Raw genomic sequence first — 27,013 nt, 5'->3', positions numbered from 1 at the left:
CCCCTCCCCTGTCTGGCAGGCCTGGCCATCCCTTTCATGAGGCCTTGCTTGGCCTGGGGTGCACTGGGTGTGTGTGTGTGTATGTGTTGTGTGTGTAGTGGAAAGTTTTAGATCTTCCCTATCAGGTGCCCTTGAATGGGGGGGTGCCACAGCAGGCAGCCCAGAGGCCCCACTGGAAGTCTCGCACCTTTCTTAACCTCCTTTCCCTTCTGGAGACCCCTGAAGCCAGGTACAAGCAAATGTGAGTGGGTCTCCTTCCTGGTGTGATAGAGTCCCGTCTGTTTTCCAGAATAGGTAAGGACTCTTCCTGAAGGGAAGGAGGGATGGTACCAGTCTCCTAAGCCTCCTGCCCCGGTGTTAGTCTCCCAGGCCCTGCCAGTCCTTAGAGACCCTCTTATCACTGCTCTCAATGGGGACTAGGGTTGACTCAGCTGCTGCTGAATCCTCAAATCTCACCCCCAACTAAAGCACATGACTGAAGACCACCCCAACTGAAAGCTCTTCTCAATCTGAGCAGACTGGTACCATGGAAAGAGTGGGTCTGAGCCTCTGCAGCACCTACACAGGGACTGGCAGGGGTGCCCAGGTTCTGCCACTCACCACTCACCATGTGGCCTTCGAGAAGATGCACTCCGAGCCTCAGTTTCCTCATCTGTAAAATGGGGATAGTAATTATGCCCTCATGATGTAGCTATGAGTATTAAACAAGAGTATTTGCAAAGTGATTGGTATGGAACAGATCCTCAGTAAAGGTCGGTTCCTGTGTCTGACTACAGCTGAAAGCCTCAGGAAGAGAGGGTAGCTGGTTTGTTCCCCACAGACTCCAGGGATCCCAGCTCCCCAGACCCTTTTCTCTTTCTCTGTCCTGACTCTCTTGAACTCCCCTCCCCTCAAACTCAGGGGGCAGGAAACAGTGAAAAAGGAGCAGCCTCAAGTCCGGACAGCAGGGAAAGCCTTCATGGTCCTGCCCATAAAAGGCTTTTCCCGGCCAGCTCCCCTCTGGCAGTGCAGCCCCGCCCCGGCCGCTCCATCTCCAAAGCACGCAGAGAATGTCTCGGGCTGCCCCCGGTAGACTGCTCCAACTTGGTGTCTTTCCCCAAATATGGAGCCTGTGTGGAATCACTGGGAGCCTGGGGGTGGGGAGCAGAGCCAGTTTCCTCCAGCAGGGAGGGGCCCGAGGGGTGAGCCAGCGGGGGAGGCTGACATCACCACAGCGGTAGCCCTTTAAACCCCTCACCCAGCCAGCGCCCCGTCCTGTCTGTCCCAGTCCAGACACGGAGGCCTCACTCCTTCCTGCGAGCCCCGAGGAACCCCCGTAAGTGCATTTGTCTGGGGCTTGGAGGCAAGTTGGGCTGGAGCTTGGCAGTAGCAGGGGTGTATTTTAGGCAGGGCTCTCCGGAAGTCCCTGGTTGCTGTGCCCTGGCAGGGGAAGCCCACCCTCTCAGTCACCATGGATTCCTGGTCTTCAGACATGGAGCTAGTCCTAGGTTGGTGGGTGGGATGGGGTCACTAGAGTCCCATATCTCTCTGTCTGGGTGGCCCCAGGCCCATTGAAATGCCCAGGATGACTTGGCTGGTACAGAGGAATTGATGGTGGAAACAGCTGGGGTGAGAGGGAGGCCCCCCATTGCAGCCACCATAGGGTGTGTGTTACACCAAGGCTCTGAAGTCTGTCATCCATCTAGGAGGACATCCAAGGGGATGAGGGGTGTGGGAGTACACTTGTGCTGGAGGGCAGTGTCCCACTAGCCAGTCTCCAGAGCCTGAGCAGCATAGGAGAGCCCTGGGGAGAGCCCCTGAGGCAAATGTGAAGGGCAACAGGACTCTTGTGTTCCGGAACAGGCTGGGTGGCAGCGTGCAGGGAGGGGCCAGGGAGCTGCTTGCAGCTCCTTCCATAGTCTGAGGTGGGAGATCGCCCCTGCTGTAGGCAGAGGGATGCTGGATGGGGGCTGCCAGGGAGATGCTTTGGAGTGATGAGCTGGGCAGGCCTGGGATCTGTGGCCCTTCCCAGAGGGTCTTTGTTTCACTTCGTGGTTACGTTTGAAGGGCAGCAGTGAGGATGGGCACACATTTTGCAGCAAGGCTGGTCTCTGTCCCTGGAGTTTAGGCAAGCCACCCCTCATGCCCTCGGAGATCCAGATGTCCCACTCCTATTTACTGGGTTTTATTGTGAAGAGGCGAGGGCACAGCAATCCTGGAGAGACCCCTGGTCCTGCTCATATTTCTGGGGTCTTGTTGGTAGGGGGTGCCACCTGCCCCTTTACAGCCAGACTTTGTCCTTTCTACACTGCCCAGCCTCACCTGCTGGGCTGCCCAAGGGAGGGGAGGCCTGGCAGGGGTCACAGGGCAGGAAGGTCAAAGCCAAGCCTCACCCCTCATCCTGCCCATCCTGTCCTGGGAGACTTTGTCTAGAAACGCCCCTGGGTGGGCCAATGTGCAGCCCCGTGCAGCCATCTTCCCCATCTCGTCTCCACACGGGCTCGAAGGTGAGACATCAGGTCTTCATCTGAGCACTCTAAGAGATTTCTTGGGCCTCTCCACTTTCAGACTCTTTGCCAGCGGGGAGACAGGGAAGAAGGTGGTGCTGGGTGGGGGTGGGGGTGGTGTGCCTTTCACCCCGCTCCCTTGCTCTGACCAAAATCCAAATACTGGCTGGCTGGTTAGTTCAGTTGGTTAGAGCGCAGCCTTATAACGCCAGGGTCACAGGTTCAGATCCCCATAGTGGCCAGCAGCCAAACAAAACAAAACAAAACCCAGAATAAACCAAGTACTGTCTCCAGATCTAGGGCCTGCAATATTGTGTACTTGTCACTCTGAGCCTTGACACTTTGACTTGTACTGTCTTCTGAGACTCCTGAGACTGAAAGCTGGGGTCGGGGGACACACTCTCTTCCCTCCTGTCCCTCACGTGCCCAGCATGTAGAGTGGGAGGGGAATGCAGCTGTGTGTGTTTGGTGGCAGGGGAGGGATAGAAGGCGGTGGGTCCCTGTCTGGGATGGTGAGACAGAGACTGAGATGGAGGCTGGGGTGGAGGCCAGGATGAAGGATTGGCTGAAATCACCTGGTCCCAACTGACTTTTGGATTTCTGCCACAGTTCTTTGCCAAAGAGTCCTTGGGTGGTTGGGAAGGTGGGGGTGGGACATAAAGCTGGGTGGGGAGGGAGGGACTTGGCTGTTTGTAGCTGAACAGCAGAGCAGAGCAGAGCACTGTGCCTGTGGGTTCTCTGGCATCACTGGTTGGGAGAGGGGTGGTGGGGCTGGGGAGTCCACCTCATCCCCCAGTGCTCAGAGAACCATGTCCTCAGAGGTTCACTGCTCAGAGAACCACGTCGTCAGACCCCCACTCTACAAACAAGGAAACAGACTCAGAGAATGAGTTGCTCCATGGCTGGCATCTAGATGAGTCCATCTAATGTTTTATCCCTCAAACTTAGTTGTCTGCTCAGGGAATGATTTTGGAAACGGGGTGGAGGCTGGAATGGGGAAGAACCCTTACTGTTTTTTACTCCTCGGTCCAGGGCTGGCTGTCTCCCAGGTCACTACCATGGGACTGGTTCTGGGCAGCAAAGAACTGATATTTTGAGGAGCTCTGCTAAGGGACAGGCAGTATGTGAGGTAGTTCACAGACACCGTCTCGTTTCCATGGCCCTCTGAGGTAGAGGATCTCATCCTCACTTCAAAGCTTGTCAGCTGGAGGAAAGGAAGGGCGGGGCAGTGGAGCCTGGTGCTGGCCTGGGCCAGAGTGATGTGGTGACATTCACTCTGCTTCCCACGGGGCTGGGGGTGAGCAGGGGCTCTCAGCTCCCATGGACAGGGAGGTGGGGGAGTGTGCTGACCGCTTCCACCCTCAGACCATTATCTCCTGCCCAACCCCTGACCTCTCGGGCCAGGTGCTGGGCTTGGCCTCCTTTGGGACCTCTTACTGTAGGCTCTTCAGACAAACACTGGGCAGAAGGTACACCATCCCAGGGTGACACCTGTGGCCACACCCATGTCTGCCCAGGGACTGACCTGCTTGGGCCTGCTCCTGCAGCCTTCCCTCTCCATTAAAGGAGCTCTCCTGAGCAGTGCCAGGCCCAGGCCCTGGACGCAGCACATGCTGGACAGGGAGGGGTGTCTCATGCTCCGGCTCTGGAATATCCCTGGAGGACTCTGACTTTTTGGTTACTCAAGCTACTGCAGTGGCAAGAGCCTGAGGACATGAGGGAAAATCCATGGGTATAGCCGTTCTCTCCTGTCTAGGACCCCGAGGAAATGCAGCTTCTTAGCCATGAACTCTTGGACTTTGGTGGCTTCCTAGACCTTGCCAGAGTGGGTAAATTTGAGCATGTTCAGCTGCAGGTCAGAGGCTGAGCTGACCTGGCAAAGAGCTGGAGTTTTAGAGGATAAAGTAAGAATTGCAGGTAACTTTCCTTGAGGTGGAGGCAGTAAACATCCTCACACCCAGCTGGACAAGGACACCTGCTGGCTTTATTTTGGGGGACAATGTGGCCTCTGGAAGGCCTCTCTAGTGCTTCTGTGGCTAGTCTTGGCAAAGAAAGAATGCTCTAGACCAGGGGTTGTCAAACTACGGCCCACAGGCCAAATCCAGCCTGCTCTTTGTTTTGTAAATGAAGTTTTATTGGAACAAAGCCATGCGCATTTGTTTACACATTATCTGTGGCTTCTTTCATACTGCAGCAGCAGAGACCATATGGCCTGCAAAGCCTAACATATTTACTGTCTGGCCCATTACAAAAAAAGTTTACTGGCCTCTGCCCTAGACCTCCAAAGATCTGGTATCCTGATTCCTGGTGTTCAAGTTGAGAGAGGCCTCTGGACTGAGGGCATGAGCCTGGCCCAGATGGGTAGTGCCATGCTGACTGTCTAGGGTGGCTGGCTACCCAGCACACAGCTGGCAGGCCTGCCTGGCACAAGTGAAAGCAGAGCCATTCCCTGATCCTCTGACCCTCCCCTGCCCTGTCCTGCTTTAGCTCTCCCCCAACATGGCCAACAAGGGTCCTTCCTATGGCATGAGCCGCGAAGTGCAATCCAAAATTGAGAAGAAGTATGACGAGGAGCTGGAGGAACGGCTGGTGGAGTGGATTGTAGTGCAGTGTGGCCCCGACGTGGGCCGCCCAGACCGTGGGCGCCTGGGCTTCCAGGTCTGGCTGAAGAACGGCGTGGTAAGTGCCCCCCAGGAAGGGGCTGGGGTTGTGCCATCCTGTGAGTCGTGGGCCAGGTCCCCTGAGCTGGGTGCCAAGCTGTGTCCTGTGCCTGGCAGATTCTGAGCAAGCTGGTGAACAGCCTGTATCCTGATGGCTCCAAGCCAGTGAAGGTCCCTGAGAACCCACCCTCCATGGTCTTCAAGCAGATGGAGCAGGTGGCCCAGTTCCTGAAGGCAGCTGAGGACTATGGGGTCACCAAGACTGACATGTTCCAGACTGTTGACCTCTTTGAAGGTACAGAGGAAAAGTGGCTGGGTGGGTTCAGAGGGCAGGATGCCGGGAGAAGGAAAGTTCAAAGTATGCCATGATGAGGGGTCTGCTAATCTGTGCAGAGCAGGAACGGGAAATGCCAGGAAAACACCACTCTGCACTCACGAGGGCCTGCTGTAGGATCTGCTCAAGCCTCCTTTGATATGGGGACAACCCTTGCCCCTGGTTTGGCCATTTTTCTGCGAGAGACAGGGGCAAGCCCTGGCTTGGAGTCCTATTTATACAGTGCTGAAGCTCATCCCCACTCCCCTCTTTCTTCTCACAGGCAAAGACATGGCAGCAGTGCAGAGGACCTTGATGGCTTTGGGCAGCTTGGCAGTGACCAAGAATGATGGTCACTACCGTGGAGATCCCAACTGGTTTATGAAGTATGTGGCCGCCAGGATTCCCTGCACTCTAAGCTCGGGTCTCTGCACGGGATGGGAGGTGGTTTGGACTAACTGGCTTGTGGGAATGATTTGGGGCAGCAGATGGCCAGGAAGGAACGAAGTGAGGGTCTGGGATGGGGAAAATGGCCCGCACTACTTCTTGGCTCCTCCCTTTCTACCTTCCAGTGCTCAACCCGTCTTGCTAGCCTATGGGACAAGTTAGATTAGATTAAGGAAAAAAGAGAATCAAAACAGAAGGAGAATGAGATTGGGTTAGGAAGTTAACAGAGGGGTCAGAAACAGGTGGAAAACATGAAGTCCTGGCAAGTCTTTATCCTGGTTCCTCCTCTTCCAGGAAAGCGCAGGAGCACAAGAGGGAATTCACAGAGAGCCAGCTGCAGGAGGGAAAGCATGTCATTGGCCTTCAGATGGGCAGCAACAGAGGGGCCTCCCAGGCCGGCATGACAGGCTACGGACGACCCCGGCAGATCATCAGTTAGAGGGGGGGCCTGCCGAGCCCTGCCAACCCCAGCTCCCCGGCTGCAGCCATCCCGCTTAGCCCGCCTCACCCCCACCTGTGTAGTTCCTTCAGCCCTGGCCAAGCTTTGAGGCTCTGTCACTGAGCAAAGGCAACTGCACGTGGGCAGCTCCCCCTGCCGCCTCAGCCTAACTTCTGACCCCAAAGCACCACTGCCCTGGTCCCTCTGCCCAGCTGTCCCCACCACCTCTATTGTCTCTCCCCATCCTGGGCTAAGCAGGGGGGAAGTGGGCTGGGGATAGCCTGGGTGTAAGCAAGTCCACTGTCCTCCTTGGCAGCAAAAGCCCACTGAAGGAGACCCAGCCCAGCCTCTCCCATCTTTTCCTGGAATATTTTCGTGTTTGAAACTCAAAAAGGAAAAAATATATACATCAATCTTTTCTCAGGCCTGGCTGGCCGAGTTTGGTTTGCCCTAGTCACTTCTGTTATGGTTCCAGGAAATGTGAGCAGGCAACAGGCAGGCAAAGTTTTGGTGTGTTCCCGGCTGCCGTCCTCTGAAAGACCCTTCACACTCCAAGATTCCAGGAGGGTCAGATTCTTTCAGAGGAAACAAGCCATGGAACAGGAGAGTGAATCTCGGGGACTGAAGAGGAAGAGGAGCAACTTAGCAACTTGCATTGGCTTTGGGAGGCAGAGGAATGAAGAGACGGGAAGTGGCAAAAATGTTTGGAAGGTTTTTATTTTGGAAAAGCTGTGCAGAAAAAGGAAGAGGAAGAGGAGCAACTTAGCAACTTGCATTGGCTTTGGGAGGCAGAGGAATGAAGAGATGGGAAGTGGCAAAAATGTTTGGAAGGTTTTTATTTTGGAAAAGCTGTGCAGAAAAAGTTCAACAAAAGGTGGCTGTGAAAAACCAAATTTTAAGCATTAAAAAAATTCAAATCAACCAACTAGCTCAGAAGAGGGGAGGAGGCTGAGAATGGGAGGAAAAGTCACAGCCTGTCAGGCAGACAGCTGGCCTCCCGGGGTGAAGGCCATTTCCCTGAGCATTTTGCTGAGGAAGACAGGGTGGTTGTAGGGCTGGAGGGGCAGTGGCTCCCAAGGCTGTCTCCTAAAACTCATGTGTCTGACATCTGCTCTGCAGCCCTGCCGCAGAATTCCTTAGTGAAGCAGCACAGGCCCTGGGGAGCCGTACCCATCCCCAGCTGTGCCAGGAGGATCGTACCAATCCTTGAGAATGATAAAGGTGGGGGAGGAGTGATGCTGAAGGAGTCGGGTATGTTCAAGGTTGGCTTCTGATGAGTCGTCCAGGGAAGGGATAATAGAGGCAGCTGCTTTCAGGACAGGCATGTCCTGGGGCTCTTCCCAGCCTCTACTCCTAAGCCCTTTGCCCAAGTGACCCCTGTGATGTTTCTGTTGAGATGTTCTCCTGGCCATGGAAGGCACCTTCTCAACCCATGCATGGGTCGGGGTCCCTATGACCTTGACGACTGGCTTGCCCAAGACAGGAGGATGGAGGCTTGCCCAGTGGAGGTACCAACTCCTCATCCAATACCTTCTCACCAAAAGCTCCTGTTCAGTTGGAGGAAGATCCTGAGGCTCTTGCCAGATGGTTCTCTGGCACGAATCCTCTGCCACTTATACCTTACAAAGGCCCTCAACCTCTCTTGAGCAGAGTCACAAGATGCTGTTTGGGCCTCAGATTCCAGATATAAGCATCAGGACTGCTTTCTCCCCAGAGCTCCCAATAGTTGAGAGCAATTTTCCAAGCTTCCCCAATTTGGGAAGGAAGAGCATATTCCCGCACTGAATGTGTCAGGTCCCGATGTCAGCAGATCTGCTCCTCCTTCTTCTGAAGCAGATCTAAAGGTTGATGCTGATGAGGGCAGTCCAGAGCACTCCTGCTATTCTGGGACGGGCTCCAGTCCCCCTGATCCAGTAGGTCTGAGGCAAGGAGGCCAGAGGTGGCAGGAGGGTCCCTGCTCTCTGCCTCCACTCCATCTAGATCCTTGCTGTTACAGAGTGGCATGGATTCTAGCTCTGTCCCCTCCTCCCTGGCTTTTCGGCTCCTCCGGGTCCAGTGGCAGGGTCCATTCCTACAAACTGGGTTAGAAGCCACATTCCTATGGCTCAAATATACTTCCAGCATGTAGTAAATGGTCCAGAAGATGGTAAAACAGCCTACCAGCACCAGGGTCTGGAGAAAAGTCAATCACCTTTGTTAGGGACTGTTTCCCAAAGCCCCCAGCCTTTCTCAGCCCAGACAATGAGCTCAGAAAGTTTCTCTCCTTCTGGAGACTGCCTCTCTTACCCCAAAGCACTCCTCTAATCGCCCCCCTCCCACAAGGACTGCCCTCTAAGAGTTAGCTAGTAGAGCAGGAGCAACGCTGTGAAACCACTGTTGGGACCCAGGTCTTCCCAACCCCTCATTCCCCAGGTCACCTTGAGTATCACATCAAAGACTAAATCCCCCAGGACAGTTCTGCCTGCCCGTAGCTTGAATCTTGGCCCTAGTACCTTAAGGGTGTTAGGGGTGATGGTATAACCAACTTCCTCAGGAATTTTCAGCCCAGGTGGGCAGGGCAGAGCGAAGCCATCGTGCAGGTATTTTCCACTCATGGCACTTTCTAACATCCTGTGGAGAAGAAAAGAAACGAGGACACCCCACTGAACATGGTTCCTACACCATCTGCCCTCCCGTCCTCCCTGCTTACAGCAGAAGAGCATGAAGCCCCACAGCAAAAAGGAGAGGAGCACACTGTGGGTTCTCAGCCCCCAGCTCTACCTTTCATCTTTAGACTGGAGCTGGGAAGCACAGTTGGGGTTCAGAGGTAGGTGGGCCTCCCCAGGTGGCTTCTTCCCCCATACTTTCCCAACCATGAGTTGCCGTCCCTCTGACACATGTGGCCATACCTACCTTTGTCTGTCCCTGATGTCTACTGGACTCCACACAGAACCATATAAGGTCAGCTGCCATTGCCGGAGGATGCCGACCTGGAATGATTCATCTCCTAGGACAGAAAGTGGGGTAGTCCATGAGCCATGCCCCACCCCCAAAGGGACTCAGACTACATGGTCTGCTGTAGTAGTTCTCTAACGGTGTCCCACTGACCCCATGGTTCTGCAGAAGTGCTTCGCAGGGTGCCCTTAGGAATGGAAAGGGGGGGTTGAAAGGTTGTACTTCTAGGCAGAGAAGTTTTGCCTTTATCTCCCATGTTTTGGGGTTTCGGCTGGGATTTTGCTTGACCAAAAAAAATGTCTTTCTACTAAATTAAAGAAAGGTTTGAAAACCGCTGGTCTAATGAATAACTAATTTAACTGGAAGTTTGAAGGGTTGGGCTCAATTTCCAGTTTCTTCAGTGATATTGAAGATATTCAATATTCACTGATATTGCGACCTTCTGTAAGTCACTTCAAACCTCTCGGCCTCAGTTTTTCCAAAAGAGACAGTGAAAATTAGTCCTGCCCTTACCTGCCTACCAGGGCTGGCCGAAGGATGGTTATATGTGAAAGGACTTGAAATGTGGTTTCAACAAGGAATTTGTGTTGCTATCCTGAGGAAAAATGGATCAGTCACTTCTTCAAGGAATACGGGAGGTAGAATCAATGAACACTTTTAGATGTCAATATCCACTTTTTGGAGGGGGCATACTTCCTGGCATTTACCCTCTTGGTTCAATGGCAATCCTTTGAATTCCACATGGGATACTTTCTGTGGGGACTCTGAGATCCCAAGGGAGCAGAAGACAATCAGGAAATGCAGGGCCCTGGTGGCAGGGCAGGGATGCTTACCCACATCCCTGATAACGAGTCTGTAGATCCCTTTTGCTCTTTCCCCCCAGCATCGCACAGTGGAGAAGGTCCAATCGTTGAAGCCATTGGGGTCCCTGGGGAAAGAATGAAGCAGAAAACGTGGAAGGCAATGGTGCAGGGAGCTGACCACTTCTCCCAGAAACATTATTTTCTTACTGTAGTAGCCACGGAAATGAGCTACAGCCATCTGGGAGGGTGCCGTGAGGGGTCTTCGAGTGCTGTCCCTTGCCCCTGGGACCTTGTGGAATGAGGGACTTGCGTCAGTGTGGTGTAGTAGGAAAAGCCAATGTGGAGAGAGCACAGGCTTGGGAGTCCCATAGATTTAGGTTTATTCTTACTCGCTCAGGCACTTACTAGCTCTGTGACTTGTTTCTGCATCTATAAAAGGAGGTTACAAAGTCTACTCTACAGGGTTCTTACAAGGATTGGAGAAAACATATGTAAAGTGCAGTGCCTAGCACATGGTAAGCACTTGAATAAAGCATGGGAAAAATGACTACCTGCTGCCAAGGATAGTCAGTGCCATGGTAGCTTAGGACAGTGCCAATATCCACTTCTCCCATAACTTTTCCTTGAAAAGGCCCCTGTTGCAAAGAGAGCTCAGGAGGCCATGGGTAGGTGTACGTACGAGTCCATGCTGCGGGGGGCGCCGATAAGGGACATCATGCCACTGGGGCAAAATAGTTTCAGTTCCAAGCTGCCGCGTCGTGGGTGAGTGATGGAGACTGTCACTGCCACGTGTTCCAGGGTCTTCAGCCCCGACATCTCCAGGTCCATCCTGCTGACTGTGGGAAGTCAGGCTGGGCAGCTGGGAAACCAGCCCATAAACACGCCCTCACTTCATCCCAACATACACAAAGGCACATGCTCACTGAAGCCACATACAAACATCTATGGCAACTCTAACTGGGGCCTAGTGTCTACCAGTAAATGAAATGCAGTTGCTGCTTTCAGGTTTGCAATCTAGTTTAGAGTCCAGTTGGGAAGACAAAACATACCCAAGACATAATAGAAGAACCCAACAGAGCAACTTCTATCATTTATTCATCTAAAAAGTTATTTACTTAGTACTTCAGGTTTGCAATCTAGTTTAGAGTCCAGTTGGGAAGACAAAACATACCCAAGACATAATATAAGAACCCAACAGAGCAACTTCTATCATTTATTCATCTAAAAAGTTATTTACTTAGTATCTCCTACACTTCAGGCACTATACTAGATGCTGGAAATATAAAGATAAGTTGGGCATGGTCCCTAGCTCCTACCTGCAAGTGGAAAGTGATATGATATGGGATATACATAACTGATAAGGGAACAGAGATGAGCCAGATGGGTTTAGGTACATAGCAGTGACACACATTCTGAAGAAGGGAACAAATACGGATTGGTAGAGAGGATTGGTAGAGGGTATTCTAGAAGGGGGAAACAGCAGGTACAAAGATAGAAGTGGAAATGAACAAGTCTCCTGTTGAAGACAATACGGAATTAAATTTTTTAAAAACTACTTAAGTGGATAAACTTCAAGGAAACTATGTGAATGAAAAAAGCCTACCTCAAAAGGATATATACTGCATGATTCCATTTATATGACATTCATAAAATAACAGCTGCAGAGATGGAGAACAGATCAGTGGTTGCCAGGGGTTAGGGATTGGGGGCTGGGGTGAATGTGGCCATGAAGGGGTAACACAAAGGAGTCTTGTGGTGATAGTATGGTTCTGCATCTCGGTGGCGGTAGTGGTGCTTATGCAAGGCTACACGTGGTAAAATCACACATAGCTACACACACACACACAAATACTGAATTCATGTATAACTGGTGAAATCTGAATAAGCTCTATGCATTGTAACAATGTCAATTTCTTGGTTTTGTTATTGTACTATAATTGTGTAAGATGTTAACACTGGGAGAAGGGTGCACTGGTCTTCCCTGTACATTTCTTCTTAACCTCCTATGAATCTACAATTATTTCAAAATAAAACAAACAAAAAAAAAACCCTACTGAACTGGATGACTCAATTGGGGATTGTTAAGAAGTTAGGTTCCAAGAAAAATAATTCTTTCTAAGGCATCTTTGCTCCCATTCACTTATTCCAATATTCAAGGCAGAGAGCGATACCTTCATTTTACATATGAAGAGGCTCAGAGAGGTACTGAAAGTAGGGAGCATGGAACCTAGCATGGGAATGGCTTTAAAATTTTTTAAACAAGCAACCGAGAGCTATTATAGATTACTGAGCAAGGACAGAGTTTAAAATAAAGAGCTGAAGGGAGGTTACACTAATGGCTGTAACCTTAGGATGAACTAGAGAGAGGAAGAAATAGGTGACAGAAGAGCAGCTAAAATGCCATTGCCTCATTCGAGGTGTGAGGTCGTGTACGCACGAATGACTGTGATAGAGAAAGGGAAGCCAAGGCTCAAGGCTTTCTATGACACCACTTTCTATCCTTCCTAGTCCCTTTCCCTACTGACCTCCTGCTATGTCCTCCTCTCACTGCATTCACTGAAGAGTGTCACCTCTCACTCACCACTAAGACACCAATGTTCATGAGGACTACATATACAATTTCATAACTTCACATTTCTTTTCCTCCTCAGCTCCAAAGACCTTTCTGCAGCCCATGTCAGTCACCTACATCCATGACCATGCCCTGGACCTTGTCATTATCTGGGGCAGCTTCACCTCTGAATGGTTTAGTAACTTTCATTGTGAGTTTCTTTATTACATAAGCAATACAAATTAATGGAAGATAAGTTAGAAAAGTAGATGAGCAAAAATAAAAACAAAAAAGCACCCACAATTCCTGATGACATGTTGGTAAATATCCGTGCAGACCTCTTTCTGTGTATGGATGTGTGCGTGTGTGTATTTTCTTTAAATTCATCTGTCAACTCTTCAAAGCCAACGTCCCACCTTCCCTGTAAACAACCTCCCTCCTTCCACCTTCCCCACTCCCTTCTTGGCCCCTTCATTTTCCTGCAATCTATCAAGCTCCTTCTTCCTCGCTGAGATCCCACAGCTCATCTCTCCAACACTCTAATCTACATTCTCAAGCTCCTGTTGCTCTCTTGTCCTTTCACAGCAATATTTGGCAAAGTCACACACTAGATCAGCTAGTTATCCATCTTCTTGGCTAGAACTTCTTGCTTATGTCTTTGCTACTACAAATGAAAAACAAAACAAACCCTTTCTCAACCCTTTACTTCCTTCTGCCTACCGGTGTTAACAGCATGGGCTCTGGAGCCGTCCAGCCTTGGTTCAAATCCCAGCTCTGCCATTTACTAGCTCCAAGAATTAAATTAGTTCCCTTATTTGTAACATGGGGCTAGTAACAGTACCTACTTCATTGGGTTGATAGGACGATTAAATTAGATAACATATGTAAAGTGCTTAGAACAGTACCCAGTAAACATTAAGGCTCTGGAGAATAAGCTTCCCAACTCCTGCCTGGACAAGGTAGAGCCCATCACTTGGCTGCTGAGGATGGGGGAAGGTATGTGGAGTCTAACTTTTAATTGACCTCTATTTTTAGTCTCATATCTCATCTCTGTCTTCTGTAGTACAGGGGGCTTCCAACTCCTGAGCCTTTGGGATACTGTAGAATGAATGGGCTTGTTTCTTAGTATCCCCCTTGCAGGTATTTGGTTTGCAATTTTCTTAGCCCTGCTCAATTCTCCATTCATTTTCCATCTTCCAAAAATGAGATGAAATTTCTCATTTGCTGTGGTATCCTCTCTCATTCTCTTTGTCCTTGTGCTTATATCATTTTTATTCTTCTTATTTTGGTGAGGTTTTGGGAAAGAGCAGATATAAAAGCATGTGTTCAATTTGCCAGCTTTAACTAGACATCCTCTTCTATCCCTATTAATTATTCAACCAACGGCAATCTGGCTTCTGCCCCTATGAATACACTGAAATGATTCTTCTCAAGAAACCAGTGGCCTCTTTGTTAAGCTCATTTATGCCCTGCAGTCCTTTCTTGCCCTCTCTCACTGAAATTGTCCTTAATTCCTGTGATACCATCTCCTGATCTTTCTCCTACCACTCAGGCCATCTCTTCTGTTTTCTTTGGCGGCTCTTTTCCTTTGACCACTCTTTAATGTTAGCCTTTGGGCCATCTTTTATCCTCTGTCTACTGGTGATCTCATTCTCTCCAAGATCTTTTTCTTCTTTCAAACTCATTTATTCCACCACTTTGTAGATATAATCTTCAGATGTTGTATAGAAGCCTCAAGCACAGTGTAGCCAAAATTATCTTCCTCAGCTCTCCACACCTCATAGCCCTTGACCAATCTGTTCTTCCTCCTGGATACCCAATCTCATCAGATAGCATCACTGTCTAATCAGCTGTCCAAGCTAAAAACCTGGAAATCTTTATATATACCAATATTAAAAAATCTTCCTCAGCTCTCCACACCTCATAGCCCTTGACCAATCTGTTCTTCCTCCTGGATACCCATTCTCATCAGATAGCATCACTGTCTAATCAGCTGTCCAAGCTAAAAACCTGGAAATCTTTATATATACCAATATTAAAAATATATATATTATATTTATTTATATAAACATACATAAATATATAAACTACATAAATGTAATGCTTATTTATACACATATACAACATATATATGTATATAATTTTTTATTATAGAAAATTTTAGACATATATAAAAGTAGAGAGAACAGATGTTCTCAATACTTAACTTCAATAATTAATATATGGCCAAGATATTTGTCTCATTGATGATCCCCTTTTCTTCCCCTTCCCAGATTCTTTTGGGATCCCCAGGCATCATATCAGTGCATCAGTAAAGATTTCAGGGCTGGCAGGTTAGCCCAGTTGGTTAGACCATGGTGTTATAACACCAAGATCAAGTGTTTGGATCCCTGTACTGGCCAGCTGCCAAAAAAAAAAAAAGATTTCAGTATGTATCTCTAAAGGATAAGGCTTTGGGAATCTCTTTGATCCCTCTCTCTGCTAACATTAATTGGTGACAATCTATCTCAAAGGCTCCCCACAGCCTTCGAGGTAAAAATCAAACTCCCCACCATGGCACACAGTTCTATCTGGCCCTGCCACAACCAGTTTCAGGTCTTTCTCTTCCCCTCTCACCTTATGCTACAGTTATACTGAATTACTTGCAGCTTCCTGAAGAAATTGTCAACTCTGTACATGTCATTCCTGCTGCCTGGATGTCCCTTTCCTCACCTTTTCTCCTGGCTAACGTATATAGTAAAACTCAGGTCAGCCAACAGTTTCTCTGAGAACCCTTCCCTGTTTCCCCTGGTGGCAGGAGATGTCTCTCAGCTGTGCTCTCAAAGCATCTGTGCCGTCTCCATCACAGTGCTTATGACACTGCATTACACCTGCAAATCGGACTGTTTCCATTCCACACTGTGAGCTCTTTGAGGCAGGATCTATGTCTTACCTCTGATCCCTAGAACTTGATACAGTGCCTAGGATGAAGGGGGTCTCACATATTTCCAGAATGAATGAGTGAATCGATCAAAAGACAATTCAGAGAAAAAAACAAAATGGCTAAATTGCAAGGGAAGGGTTAGGGGAAGACCTGGGGACAGGCAAGGGATAGAGAGGGATTAAAAACTCCAGAGTTTCAAGTTTAGGGGCCCAAGGAATGGTAATGGCACTGACACAAATGGGAGAAACTTTGGAAAGCAAGCTGGCTTTTGAGAGGTGATAATGAAGTCTAAATTTTGTACGTGTTAAATGCAACGTATCAGTGGAATATCAACAGCACACAGTGATTTAGGAATAGAAAGATGAAGGAAATACCCATGGCATCGTTGGAAGAGAGCACTGATGTGGCAGAGAAGGGGCTTATAGGAGAGTCAATGGCATGTTCAGGAACATTACGGAAGTGAACAGGATCCAAAAAGGAGTGCTTGTCTGTGTTAGTGGTGTGCACTGAGGCATGCTCCACCCATGCTCTCACTGGTGAAGATGAGGACTTGAGCAGCAATGCATGTGAGTACACTGGAAACTTGGGAAGCACGTTCTGCTAGAACTAAATGAGCTAATGCATTAAATGAGCTAATACTTAGAACAGCAGTGGGCACATAAAAAGCACTCGAATCTTAGCTGATGATCCTCATCTTATTATTATTTGGCCTTTGGTAATAAGTTGGGTCTTTTTCGACTCTTACCCTCTGTCCCAGAAGATGCCAGGTCTCTATCTGCCCATAATCTGTGGAAGCTACGAAAATCTCCATCCTTCTCACTGGGGAGGGATCAGAATGAGAGATTTAGATCTAGGAATCATTTGTGGACAGATGGTAGCTGGAGTCATAAAGACAGCTGCACTATTGAAGAAGAAAATGTAGATGGAGGATAGAGTTGTGGAATGAATCCCAGAAGACACTCACGGTTCAGGAGTGCACAAGAGCAAACAAGGAAAATGAGCACCTTGGGCAGAGAAGGCAGAAGAGAGCGGGCTATGGAGCAAAGGAGGTCACAGAAGATAGTGGGGGCAGAGGGTGCAGCAAAGGCCTCATCAGTAGCGTCAGAGCAACAAGAAGGTTGAGAAGGACAAACTGAACTGGCCCCCATGTCAGACCAGGCAAGGGGCACACTGAATAATGAAGTCTCCAGCGGCTGAGGGAGTGTGATAAAAGTGAGCAACTGCTTTAGTTAACTCACTTGCAAAGGGTGCTGGTGCAAGGGTGGCAGGGACTTTAACTTGAAAGCAGGAGCAAGAATCAACAGAGATGAAAAGATTGGGTGGAAGAGGGAAGACGCGGAAAGGTGAAGGAACAGGATTCACTGCCCAGGCAGAGGGTTAGCCAGTATAATCAGACTGCAAATGAGGAGAAAAGGGTGGGTGCACTGGGTGTTCAGGAATCTTCTAACACTAAGACTCTTTGTGTAGAAGACACTCCTCCCAAAACCCTACTCTTGCTCCTACCTTCTGGTAGAGATTTCAGAGCCGGTGTCAGATATAAAGGAACCAAGGGATCCCAGTCCCCTTTCCCTCATAATCTCCCATCAGTGGGGAGAAACAAAATCCCATCTTGCTCTTCAGCTGTGCTGCTCAGTATGGTAACCATTAGGCACATGTGGCATTTATTTATTTATGTGGGGAGAAACAAAATCCCATCTTGCTCTTCAGCTGTGCTGCTCAGTATGGTAACCATTAGCCACATGTGGCATTTATTTATTTTTTTATTTTTTAATTTTTTTTTTTTTTAAAGATGACCAGTGAGGGGATCTTAACCCTTGACTTGGTGTTGTCAGCACCATGCTCTCCCAAGTGAGCGAACCAGCCATCCCTATATGGGATCCGAACCCGTGGCCTTGGTGTTCTCAGCACCGCACTCTCCCGAGTGAGCCACGGGCCGGCCCCACATGTGGCATTTAAATTTAACTCTAATGAAATAAAATTAAATTTAGTTCTTCAGTCACACTAGCCACATTTTAAATGCTCAATAGTCTCGTATGGCTAGTGGCTTCTGAACTGAGCAGCACAGATATAGAACAGTCCCATCACTGCAGAAAGTTCTATGGGACAACGCTGCTCTAGAGTCTTAGAGGTATTTCACCTCCTTTTCTATCTGAAGGATGTTCGGCTCCCTCTTACAAAAGTTCACTTTCCAGCCCCCAGACACAGAATCACCCAGGTCCTGGTGGAAAAAGACCACAGTTTGGCTGTAGGGGCAGAGGTTTCTTGATTGTCTGGGATTGAGTTGCTCAATTCTATACTAACCAGATTTACTTCCTTCAACCTCCAATCAAACCAACAGCCTTATCCCTTCTGTTCTGTCTGCTCAGGGGTAAATGTAGTCATGTCAGAGAAGACACCTTTGCTGGCTCTGAAATTTGCAGCCAGGCCTGCTTGCCGCCCTCTGAACATGTGAAGAGCTCCATTAGCCAAACTCCCTGAATCTTCTCTCCCTTCTCTTCATGCTGCTTTTTCCATAAGACCACCTCCCTCTCTCCTCTGCTCAGGACAATCTCTTGCTTCCTAGTGACAAATAAGCAGTTGCCAGAAGCCTTGATACCTAGGGAGGTTTGTTAGACATTCTGGGGCAACATGCCCTAGTTAGTGGGAAGCAGAGGATGACAAAGCTGCAAAGGGCTCTAATCCTCTCCTAAGTCAACTCCCTCATTTGACAGATGGGACAGTAAACAACCCTAAATGGGAGGTAAAAGGAAAAGGCACACACACTATCTCCAAGACACGCAAGTGCAAAGCCAGGGGATTCCGACTGAACTGCATTCCTGGAAATGTTTCTGAACATCTCTGCCTTGGCTGATGCTTTATGCCCTTTCCAAGATAACATTCCTTTTACGGAAAATATGATGACTGGGCCCATAGGTTTCCTTCCACGTGGAGGGAAAAGGCTGGGTATGGTTAGGCAGGGAGACAACTGAACTCTTCTCAGTGAAACCTCCACCTGAGGGAAGCCGCCCCTCAGCCCCCCTTCTGCATTCCCTTCTTTGGCCATTCCTTCTCCTGCCATGGCTCTGGTTTGATCACTTCCTAGTAGGACAGGATAAGTGAGGACAGAGTTCTGGTTTGGGTGCTAAGTATGACATGCTTCAACCTTCACAAAAAGTTGATTAACTCTGCTTGTCGAAATTTCTAAAGGGGAAAAAAAATTCCCCAAGGAGCTGGAGGTAGGGAAAATTCTGGGAAATGTGCAGAGGACCCTGTGGCACAGAGGACCTCTGGCACAAGCATCCCGACCCAGCCTCCCTCTTCTCTGGGAAGGGCTTCCACCTCTGTGCTCAGCAGAAAACCATATCACTGACTTAGAAGACACACCCCCTCCACCCTTCAGACAATCCTGGTGACCCTGGGCACACGGAGGCAGGGGCAGAGGACAGGCAACTAGAGTCTGGGGAGACCTCTACAGACTGTCTCTCCCCCAGCAGACTGCATCTGACTCTGTTAGATAAGCCTGAGAATCAAAGGAAGAAACTCCCAACTCCTTTACTTCATCCAAAGGCCGCTGGGATGAATAGAGTTGTCTGGCAAGATCTGAGCATGGAAGTCACAGGAACGTCTTTCAATTCTTGCCTAGTCTCCTAAATCCCAATCCCACTCCTCCCACCCACCCTTCTGGTTGGTTGCTCAACAGCTCCTTTTCACTACTACTAAGTAACTCAGGAGAAAGGTCTTGTTTAAGCAGCCAGGGGGCCAGCCAACTCAGAAGCAGCAACATGTCCTAAAATGGTCAAAGAAAACTCCACACGTTTGGCTGGAGCTCAGCTCCTAAAGGACGGGTTAGAATCCGGCAGGGAGGATGAGTTTAACTTCCCCATTACCCGACCCAAACCTCAGGCCTACGATTAACTCCCTTTGTGCTGATTACTTACCATTCCACAGGACCTCCAGGGAGCGGGGGGACCGCGGGAGCTCAGCTCCTAAAGGACGGGTTAGAATCCGGCAGGGAGGATGAGTTTAACTTCCCCATCACCCGACCCAAACCTCAGGCCTACGATTAACTCCCTTTGTGCTGATTACTTACCATTCCACAGGACCTCCAGGGAGCGGGGGGATCGCAGAATAGCCTTGTTCTCTTTTAACACGGGACTGACGTAGGAAGCTAAGTAAGGGACAGATGTCCAGATCTATTAACAGAAAGGTGGGGGGGGGACAGCAAATCAGCCAAAAAGACTGATCACACACATGTTCTTACAAACACGTGTGTGTGCTGACATGGTCTTTAAGGCCAAGCTCTCTTTTTTTTCCTCTCATCGCCTTTTCTCACTCCTGAGGCTTCTGTGGACACTTGGGAATGCTCCTTCTGGCACCAAATCAAGGAACCAGAGGAAAATGGCTGTGTCCAAGGTGCACAATGAGAACCAAGCACCCTCAGAGTCCGGAGCTACACTCAGGTCCCATGTATTCTCTGCTAAGAGTTTGGAAACTTCAATTACAGCATTGAGTCTGCTTTTTCATTTGTAAGATGGACATCAGCTGAGATGAGGGGAAAAGTGGCCACATAAATGAAATGAATGAACACCGGTTAAGCACCTATGATGTGCCAGGCAATGTTTTAGGCATTCGGCCCCCTCCCTCAGTCACCTCACACAGCGCGCTCTGCCCTGCCAAGACCTGTTCACCTTGGCTGCATTAACGAGTCTCCACGCATTGAGCAGGCCGAAACCATGCTGGTGGCTATGGCTGAAGCCTGCCTCGTTGGTGACCCACTCTGCTCGGCGATCCTCATACTGAAAGGACAGAGGTCCTGGTTAGTCTCTCACATGCCGATGTAATCTCAGCAACCTACCTCTGGTTTCCCTGCTTACCCTACTGGTTGAGCCAGTCCAGACTCTCCCACTAAGGCTACTTGGAATGGATTCCCAGAGGAAAGCTGGGACAATAGGTCAAAGCCCCATGATGTCACCACCCAGTGGCTTGCTTCTAGAGAAGGAGCCAGGAGGCACAGTCTTCAGAATAAGAGAGCAAAGCCAGAGCTCTCCTTTGTAGGCAAAATGGCATTAGCAGAATAGGTACAAATGAGTTTAGGTCTGTGGTCTCGATGGGGTCCCCTCACCTGTGCTTTACATAGGCAACTCTGAAGGCGACTTGGCATCTAACACTTGGGACATTTAGAATCTGAAGGCTCTTGATACCCAAACTCTGGGATAGGCTGAGCCAGGCCACTTGTCTACCTACCAGTATCTCACCTGGGTGGCTGTGAAGACAATGATGTGCTGAACGTCACGCCATGTGAGGCAGGGCCGTACCTGCAGCATTAAAGCTATCATGCCAGCTGCCAGAGGTGCTGCAGCTGAGGTCCCTGTGTGGCCCTCAGTGCAGCCGGTGGTGAAGACAATGATGTGCTGAACGTCACGCCATGTGAGGCAGGGCCGTACCTGCAGCATTAAGGCTATCATGCCAGCTGCCAGAGGTGCTGCAGCTGAGGTCCCTGTGTGGCCCTCAGTGCAGCCGGTACCCTTCTGAAGGTCCCAGTCAGTGGTCACCTGGGAAGTGGAAAAGGGAGGGGGTGGTTAGAGATGGAGTTCAAAGGTGTAGGAGGAGTACAGGCCTGGTCTTCAGAACGAGCCTCTCTGGTAGGCCCTTCCTTTGCTGAAGCTCAGTCTTTGACCAGAGTGGGGCAGGACAAAGGAGAACCTTAATCCTCCTGGCCTCCTAAGAGAACCTCTGGAGAAGTGAGACAAGGACAAAGTACACTTTACAGAGGTACTTCTGAGGGTACGGTTGTGGGGGAGAGGAGATAAAGACATGTGAGAGGGCTCCAGCGCAAAGTGTTTCCTGATCCTTGCTCCCATTCCCAAATTCTCCACCCTAATCCCCACTCCCAACCCTCCAAGCCCCACAACCAAGCTAGACAGAGGAAGTGGCCAGGGGAACTACTGGGCCCCAGCTGGAGCTGGGACAAGAGTGACGGCACCATTCAAGGAAATCCAGTTTGGCAGTGCAGCCTCAGGGGCTGCAGCGATGTTGGTTCAAACCCAGGGAGCATGTTCCTGGGGAGAGAGAACTGTGGCCTTGCTCATCCCGGCTCGGCATGGGCTCAGCGTCTACACAGCCTGCCAGCCTGAGACAGGACAAGCTACTCACTACTCCGGCTGGTGCTTCAGTTTGGTTCCCATTAGTCCCTGCTCTACTTGTGGCTCTGAGGTGGGGTGCAAGGGTGTGGGCATCTGGCACCGAGTTCTTCCCATGCTGTCGTCATGCTAGAGACTGACAGGTTTAGCTGAGAAGGGCCCTGCCTAAATCTGCTCCAGTCTACAGCACCTGGATCCTAAGCGCATGGTGCCAGGGCTAAGACCAGAGGGCTCCTTTCTTCCAGACTTCTCCCTGGGTCAGACACCAGGGTGTCCTCCTCTACTGCACTCACTGCTCCCTCCCAGCTGTTACAGCAGCTGCCAAGAGATGCAGTTTTCACCCAGACACTGTACACTCCAGAAGAAAAGGGAAAAACACTCTCCAAGTTGTAGTCTCCATGAGAGTGAGAAGCCTGGTCTGTGCCAGGGAAGAGATTGATATTTTTCCTGTTAAGGAAACAGCCTCACAGTGACAGTCTAATGTGCAGCTGGGAAGCCCGTAAACTTGCCTAGGGTGGCAGCAGCCCTGGGCAGCCATAGAAAAGTCCGGGGAAGCTCCCCCAGGCAGCCAGATGGCAGGAAGCATATGGACCCTGCCCTCAGAAAGACAGCTCCACCCAGCTGCCCTGCTCATTGAACAGAAATGGCAGCAGGAGGTTTCCAAGGCAAGGACAGTCCAAAGATGCGAACCTGACTGAGAAAGCTCTCTTTTCAGTTTTGGACAAATTACAAGTCAGATGGAAGTGGAGTTGAGTTAGGAGAAAAGCCAGGCACCGCAGAGCAAGGGTGACAATTATGTTATGGAGCCTTCTTAAGTCCCTGGCTGGGCGGGGGTGAGCAGGGTTCCTGAGATCTGCTGGGAGTGAAGAGTGTAGTATGTCCTGCCCCTCCTGCTAACCCAGCCTCGCCTGTGGTGGGGTGCCCTGTGCACAGACCCCAGCCTGCTGAGCAAAGCCTCTCTTGCCTTTTTACTTTCATCTAGTCTCTTCTCTTCTCCCTGGGGTAGGGGGAGGAGGTAGTAGGGGTCAATTGGCACAGAGCCTTGGAACACTGTGTTGACCACAAGTCATTTATGGGCATAACAAAGTTTCAGTTTTGGAAAATGAATTTGAACCAGCAGGAAGACAAAGCAGCCTAATTCCGGAGGGCCCCAGAGAGACCTCCCAACCCAGCCACTGGAGAAATCTGACACCACCTGGCTCCAGTCCAGCTCTTGCCTAGAGCCTCCTATCCCCATATTACACTGTATGGGCAACAGGGACGGGCTAGGAGTTCTGACTATGGTCTAGAGACGTGGGTTAAACTGGCTGGCATGGAGCTAAGCCCAGCTGGGTATAGGCAAGAGCCCCTGAATTCCTTAAACAGGTTCCATAGGCTAGAGAAGCTCCACTCCCCTCTCCAATCTCATTTGCTATGGCTCTAGTTATAGCTCCCTCCAGGTCTCTCCCTCTCTCTCCCCCTCCATCTCTCCCTCTCTCTCCTCTCTCTCCCCCATCTTTTCCTCTCTCCTCTCTCTACCCCCATCTTTCCCTCTCTCTCCTCTCTCCATTTCTCTCTCTCTCCTCTCCCTGTCTTTCTCTCTCTTTCTCTCTCTCATTGACATGAGATATTCCCCTGTCTCCTTTCCCTGCCTATTCCACGAAGACAACCACTAGGTTTATTCCTGAGGATGAATATGACCAGAACTCACAGTATTTATAGAAGGGCTGAAGAGCAATGGAATGATGACTTTTTTTTAAGCTCACAGAAATTAGTGAAAGCCCAAATTCTACCAAAGGAAGACATTTCAAAGAAGTTATTTAATCAATGTGACAGTTTCTGTAACAATATGTACATCTATTCTAGGATGAAGTTTTTAAGATGACCACCATTTACACAGATTTATCCAGAGTGCTCAGGTCTGTTCTTCCAACAGTGGTATACCTTGAGAGACAAAGGTCTGCTAGGGAAGAGGATCCTGAGGGATAGGACAGGGAAGCCGGGAACAAAAAGAAACACGTTGTGATGCCTAAGATGACCACCATTTACACAGATTTATCCAGAGTGCTCAGGTCTGTTCTTCCAACAGTGGCATACCTTGAGAGACAAAGGTCTGCTAGGGAAGAGGAGCCTGAGGGATAGGACAGGGAAGCCGGGAACAAAAAGAAACACGTTGTGATGCCTGAGAGAAGAGGTGGGGCGCGGCAGGGCGTGGAGGACCCGGGAGGCACTCACAATGCTTCGGAGCATCTTGTCCCCTCCACTGAAGGTGACTGCCAGCATGGAGGCACACTCCTCTGCATAGAAAGGCATCCGTCCCTCCTCATCCACAGCACCTGTGCACCGAGCAAGGGAAATGGGAACTGAGATGAAGAGCTGGTCCTGCGGCAGGAGCCTGATAGTACCAGAGTTACCTTTGAATTATCATGGGTGGGGAGGGGGGTGAGTGCTGTCCTGAGTTTAAAAAATGACCTGAGTTGCCCAAGTCCCTCAGAGTGCCTACAATCCTCATCTGAACGAGCCGCCTCAAGTGGCAGAGGGTATTCTGTATCCTAAGACCGTTCCTCAATAGGCTCCAGGGTAAAACTGAGGGCCTTCACCTCTGTACCTACTCATTCCTTCACACGTTCATTTTTAAGCATCTACTTTGAGTCACACACTGTGAGGCATCAGGACCATATAGAAAAGGCCACAGTCCTGATATTGAGGAGCCTAGAGTCAGGTAGGAAGCCAGGTAAGTAAATATAGTTGGGGTGGCAAATGCAATGAGTGGGAGCACAGGTAAAGGGCATTTAATTTAGGCTAGTGAGGAGTCAGGGAGCCACAGAAAGAGAGGCCAGAGCAAAGGCCTCATCACTGTGTTGGGGATGAAGACAGTGGTGACTTCTAGAAGATGGGATGGAAGTGCTCTCAGAGTGTGGTGATATCTAAGGAAGTCTCGAGGTCCTCTGAGAGCAGAGCTAGTCCTATATGAGCCCAAAGAGATGATCGTGCTCACATGTTTAGATGGGCACACCAAGATACACAATCCCCTCACCACTGAGTGATACATACACACATAAACACACACACAGAACCATCAAGTCGCTACCTATGGTGACTGTGTAGATGGAGTTGGCATAGCCATCATAGTTGCAGTTGTCGTTGTGCTGGCCTCCATTCCCACTGGCTACCACAAAGATGCTTCCAAAGCCCTGGCGACCAGCAATCACCCCATGTTGCAACGCAGCCTGAGGAGCAAAAATGTCAGGGTATCAGTTGAGAAGCTCCTGGAAAGACTTCTACCTACCATACCAGTCACCCTTTCCTCGCCTTCTAGAAAGAAAAGAAAGAAGTACAAAGGGCACTGGGCATGGGGGAAAGAGATTTAAAGATGGACACAGGATGGGGAGGGAGCTGGTAGTTGAACAACATTTGATGGATGTACTCTGCTCATCACATGACAGGGTGGGGCCAGGAATGGGAGCTGAGAACAAGATCAAAGGGAAACAATCTCAAAGCATTGTTCCATTTCTCTCTCTAAGAATTAGTGTCCCCCATACTCCCGGCTCCAGATTAGGTGTACTCTTCCTGAAAGGAGGCAGCAGGGCTAGATGGCATAGGTCTGGTACTGCAAATGGGGGTGGGGTGAGAAGTGGGATCGACTTGTAGTAGTTCTCCTAGGACAGTGAAGACTGTATCCTGGGTCTCCTAGAGTCTTTGTGCTATTCACAGTTACCTTTCCAAGCTGATGGGGGCCATCCACTGTCTTCCCATCATCATCTGGTCCCCAGCTGTTGAGAAATACCCAGAAGGAAGGCCAGAGCCAGGCTGTGGCTACCCACCTAGTGCCTCCCAGTCTCAGCTGGCCACTCTTCTGCCTGCAGCTCTTACTCTCCTCCCAAGGGTTCCAGTTCAGGACTCCCATGATTAAAAGACATAAGGTTCAAAGGTCCATGCCTTCTCCAAAGTGGAAAACAGAAGTCTGTGCCAAGATTCTTCTTTTCTCTGGAAATATATTTCCTGCTCCTAAAAGTCCTTTCTCAGAAGGTAGTACATAGCGGAAGAGAGGGACGGGATCATTCCACTCCTCATCTAGGGATCTACTAGTAGCGTTGATGGCAGAGCACCCCTGAAGGGATATTTAATCTGTATAACTTCCTGGTTCTTAGGCTGAGGGGTTCTCTACTCTTTCTCTAAGAGGAAATGTATCTTGTGATGATGTCATAAATTTAAGGGAGGTACTGGTTAGGGGGAGGAACAGGTGCGATCAATGCCATGGGGGCTGCCCGACCCCAGCTCCTCCTTCTCCAGCCCACCACAACCACAACCTGAACCTGCAGGTGCATTTATGTAGGGCGGCAGGGATTGGTGCTGGGCACTCAGCTTATCTACACTTGGACAGGAAAGCCCACTTTCTCTCAGAGGTCTTTTGAGTTTAGAAAACAAATGAAATGGGGCAGGCTGGGGCATCTAATTAGGTGGCAATCTAATTACTGGGGTGTCAGGGGGTTAAGACTGAGAACCTCGTGGCTGGGGATCTGGAGAAATGAGAGCAATGGACTTATTAGCTGAACCCAATGAGGAGACCCTGCTCAGAACTGCATGAGTCAGCCCACTTTGCTGTTCTGTGTTGGAGGATTTGTACCAGGTGCTCCAGCCTCTCGCCCTCTCACCTGCTCTGTCTCACCTGCAGCTGTAGATGTCATTTATCTGATAGTGCTTGTTGAACGCCACGGCCTCCATGCTGTCTGTGAGGGGTCCATCCAGCACCCGGATACCTAGGCATTGAAGGCCACACCAGCTCCTCAGTAATGCTGATTCCCCAGATGGGGAACTGGGTGGTGGAGAGCTATACGTGGGGGACTGACTTTTCCTGTAAGCTCTCTTTCACTTTTTGAATTTTTATACCATGTATATATATTACCTGTCCAAAAACATTTTTTAACATAATGCTGGGACTTAGACTTTTAGAGATCACAGGGTCTGGTGGGAAGAATCACAGGGTTGCATGTAGGTAACCAAGGTTCCCTTCTTCACCCTTAATCATGTGAAAACACCTAGTGCAGTGCTTGACACAAAGATAAATAACAATAAACGATACTCATTACAATTACTACTCTCATGAATGCTGAATTTCACCCTCTAAAAATTGGGTGGGTCACATCCTGGTGACCATATAGGGAGAGATGGGGCTTTCAGAAAAATAAACGATACTCATTACAATTACTACTCTCATGAATGCTGAATTTCACCCTCTAAAAATTGCGTGGGTCACATCCTGGTGACCATATAGGGAGAGATGGGGCTTTCAGAAAGGATGTGTAGCTCAGTTGGTTAGAGTGAGGTGTTATAATACCAAGGTCAAGGAGTTCGGATC

The 27,013-nt window shown here is 49.6% G+C and overlaps 2 protein-coding genes and 1 long non-coding RNA gene across 3 annotated transcripts in view; 2 read left to right on the top strand and 1 right to left on the bottom strand.

Annotated features, from left to right (window-relative positions):
• The first annotated feature begins 1,205 nt into the window (after positions 1–1,205).
• On the top strand, positions 1,206–6,783 carry TAGLN (transgelin). Its single transcript, XM_008594032.1, has 5 exons — positions 1,206–1,315; positions 4,974–5,165; positions 5,264–5,441; positions 5,743–5,845; positions 6,201–6,783. The coding sequence occupies exons 2-5, from the start codon at positions 4,986–4,988 to the stop codon at positions 6,343–6,345; spliced, it is 606 nt and encodes a 201-aa protein (XP_008592254.1). The 5' UTR covers positions 1,206–1,315; positions 4,974–4,985; the 3' UTR covers positions 6,346–6,783.
• Positions 6,784–7,157: 374 nt separating this feature from the next.
• Positions 7,158–27,013, bottom strand: part of LOC103609744 (proprotein convertase subtilisin/kexin type 7-like) — a 25,630-nt gene continuing 5,774 nt past the window's right edge. The window contains exons 6-18 of the mRNA XM_008594030.1: positions 26,324–26,414; positions 25,373–25,427; positions 24,746–24,884; positions 23,890–23,990; positions 20,980–21,087; positions 20,791–20,850; positions 20,224–20,331; positions 19,626–19,728; positions 10,762–10,918; positions 10,113–10,207; positions 9,238–9,331; positions 8,838–8,955; positions 7,158–8,517 (exon numbers count right to left, since the gene is read on the bottom strand). Coding sequence (XP_008592252.1) covers positions 8,149–8,517; positions 8,838–8,955; positions 9,238–9,331; positions 10,113–10,207; positions 10,762–10,918; positions 19,626–19,728; positions 20,224–20,331; positions 20,791–20,850; positions 20,980–21,087; positions 23,890–23,990; positions 24,746–24,884; positions 25,373–25,427; positions 26,324–26,414 — 1,598 coding nt within the window. The 3' untranslated portion in view covers positions 7,158–8,148. The remainder of the gene's footprint in view (positions 8,518–8,837; positions 8,956–9,237; positions 9,332–10,112; positions 10,208–10,761; positions 10,919–19,625; positions 19,729–20,223; positions 20,332–20,790; positions 20,851–20,979; positions 21,088–23,889; positions 23,991–24,745; positions 24,885–25,372; positions 25,428–26,323; positions 26,415–27,013) is intronic.
• On the top strand, positions 10,914–12,123 carry LOC103609743. Its single transcript, XR_552159.1, has 2 exons — positions 10,914–11,087; positions 11,210–12,123. It is a non-coding gene; the product is annotated as an uncharacterized LOC103609743 (long non-coding RNA).

Source organism: Galeopterus variegatus, unplaced genomic scaffold, assembly GCF_000696425.1.
Source record: "Galeopterus variegatus unplaced genomic scaffold, G_variegatus-3.0.2 Scaffold10036, whole genome shotgun sequence".
NCBI classification, from domain to species: Eukaryota; Metazoa; Chordata; class Mammalia; order Dermoptera; family Cynocephalidae; genus Galeopterus; species Galeopterus variegatus.
Note: the sequence above shows the minus strand (reverse complement) of the source record. Positions and strands in the feature narration are given on the sequence as shown.

Bases quoted from the DNA above. Each gene is read 5' to 3' on its own strand.
- TAGLN (XM_008594032.1), top strand. From the start codon at position 4,986: ATGGCCAACAAGGGTCCTTCCTATGGCATGAGCCGCGAAGTGCAATCC. The intron at 5,442-5,742 runs GTACAGAGGAAA...TTCTTCTCACAG, and splicing joins GACTGTTGACCTCTTTGAAG to GCAAAGACATGGCAGCAGTG. The intron at 5,846-6,200 runs GTATGTGGCCGC...CTCCTCTTCCAG, and splicing joins GATCCCAACTGGTTTATGAA to GAAAGCGCAGGAGCACAAGA.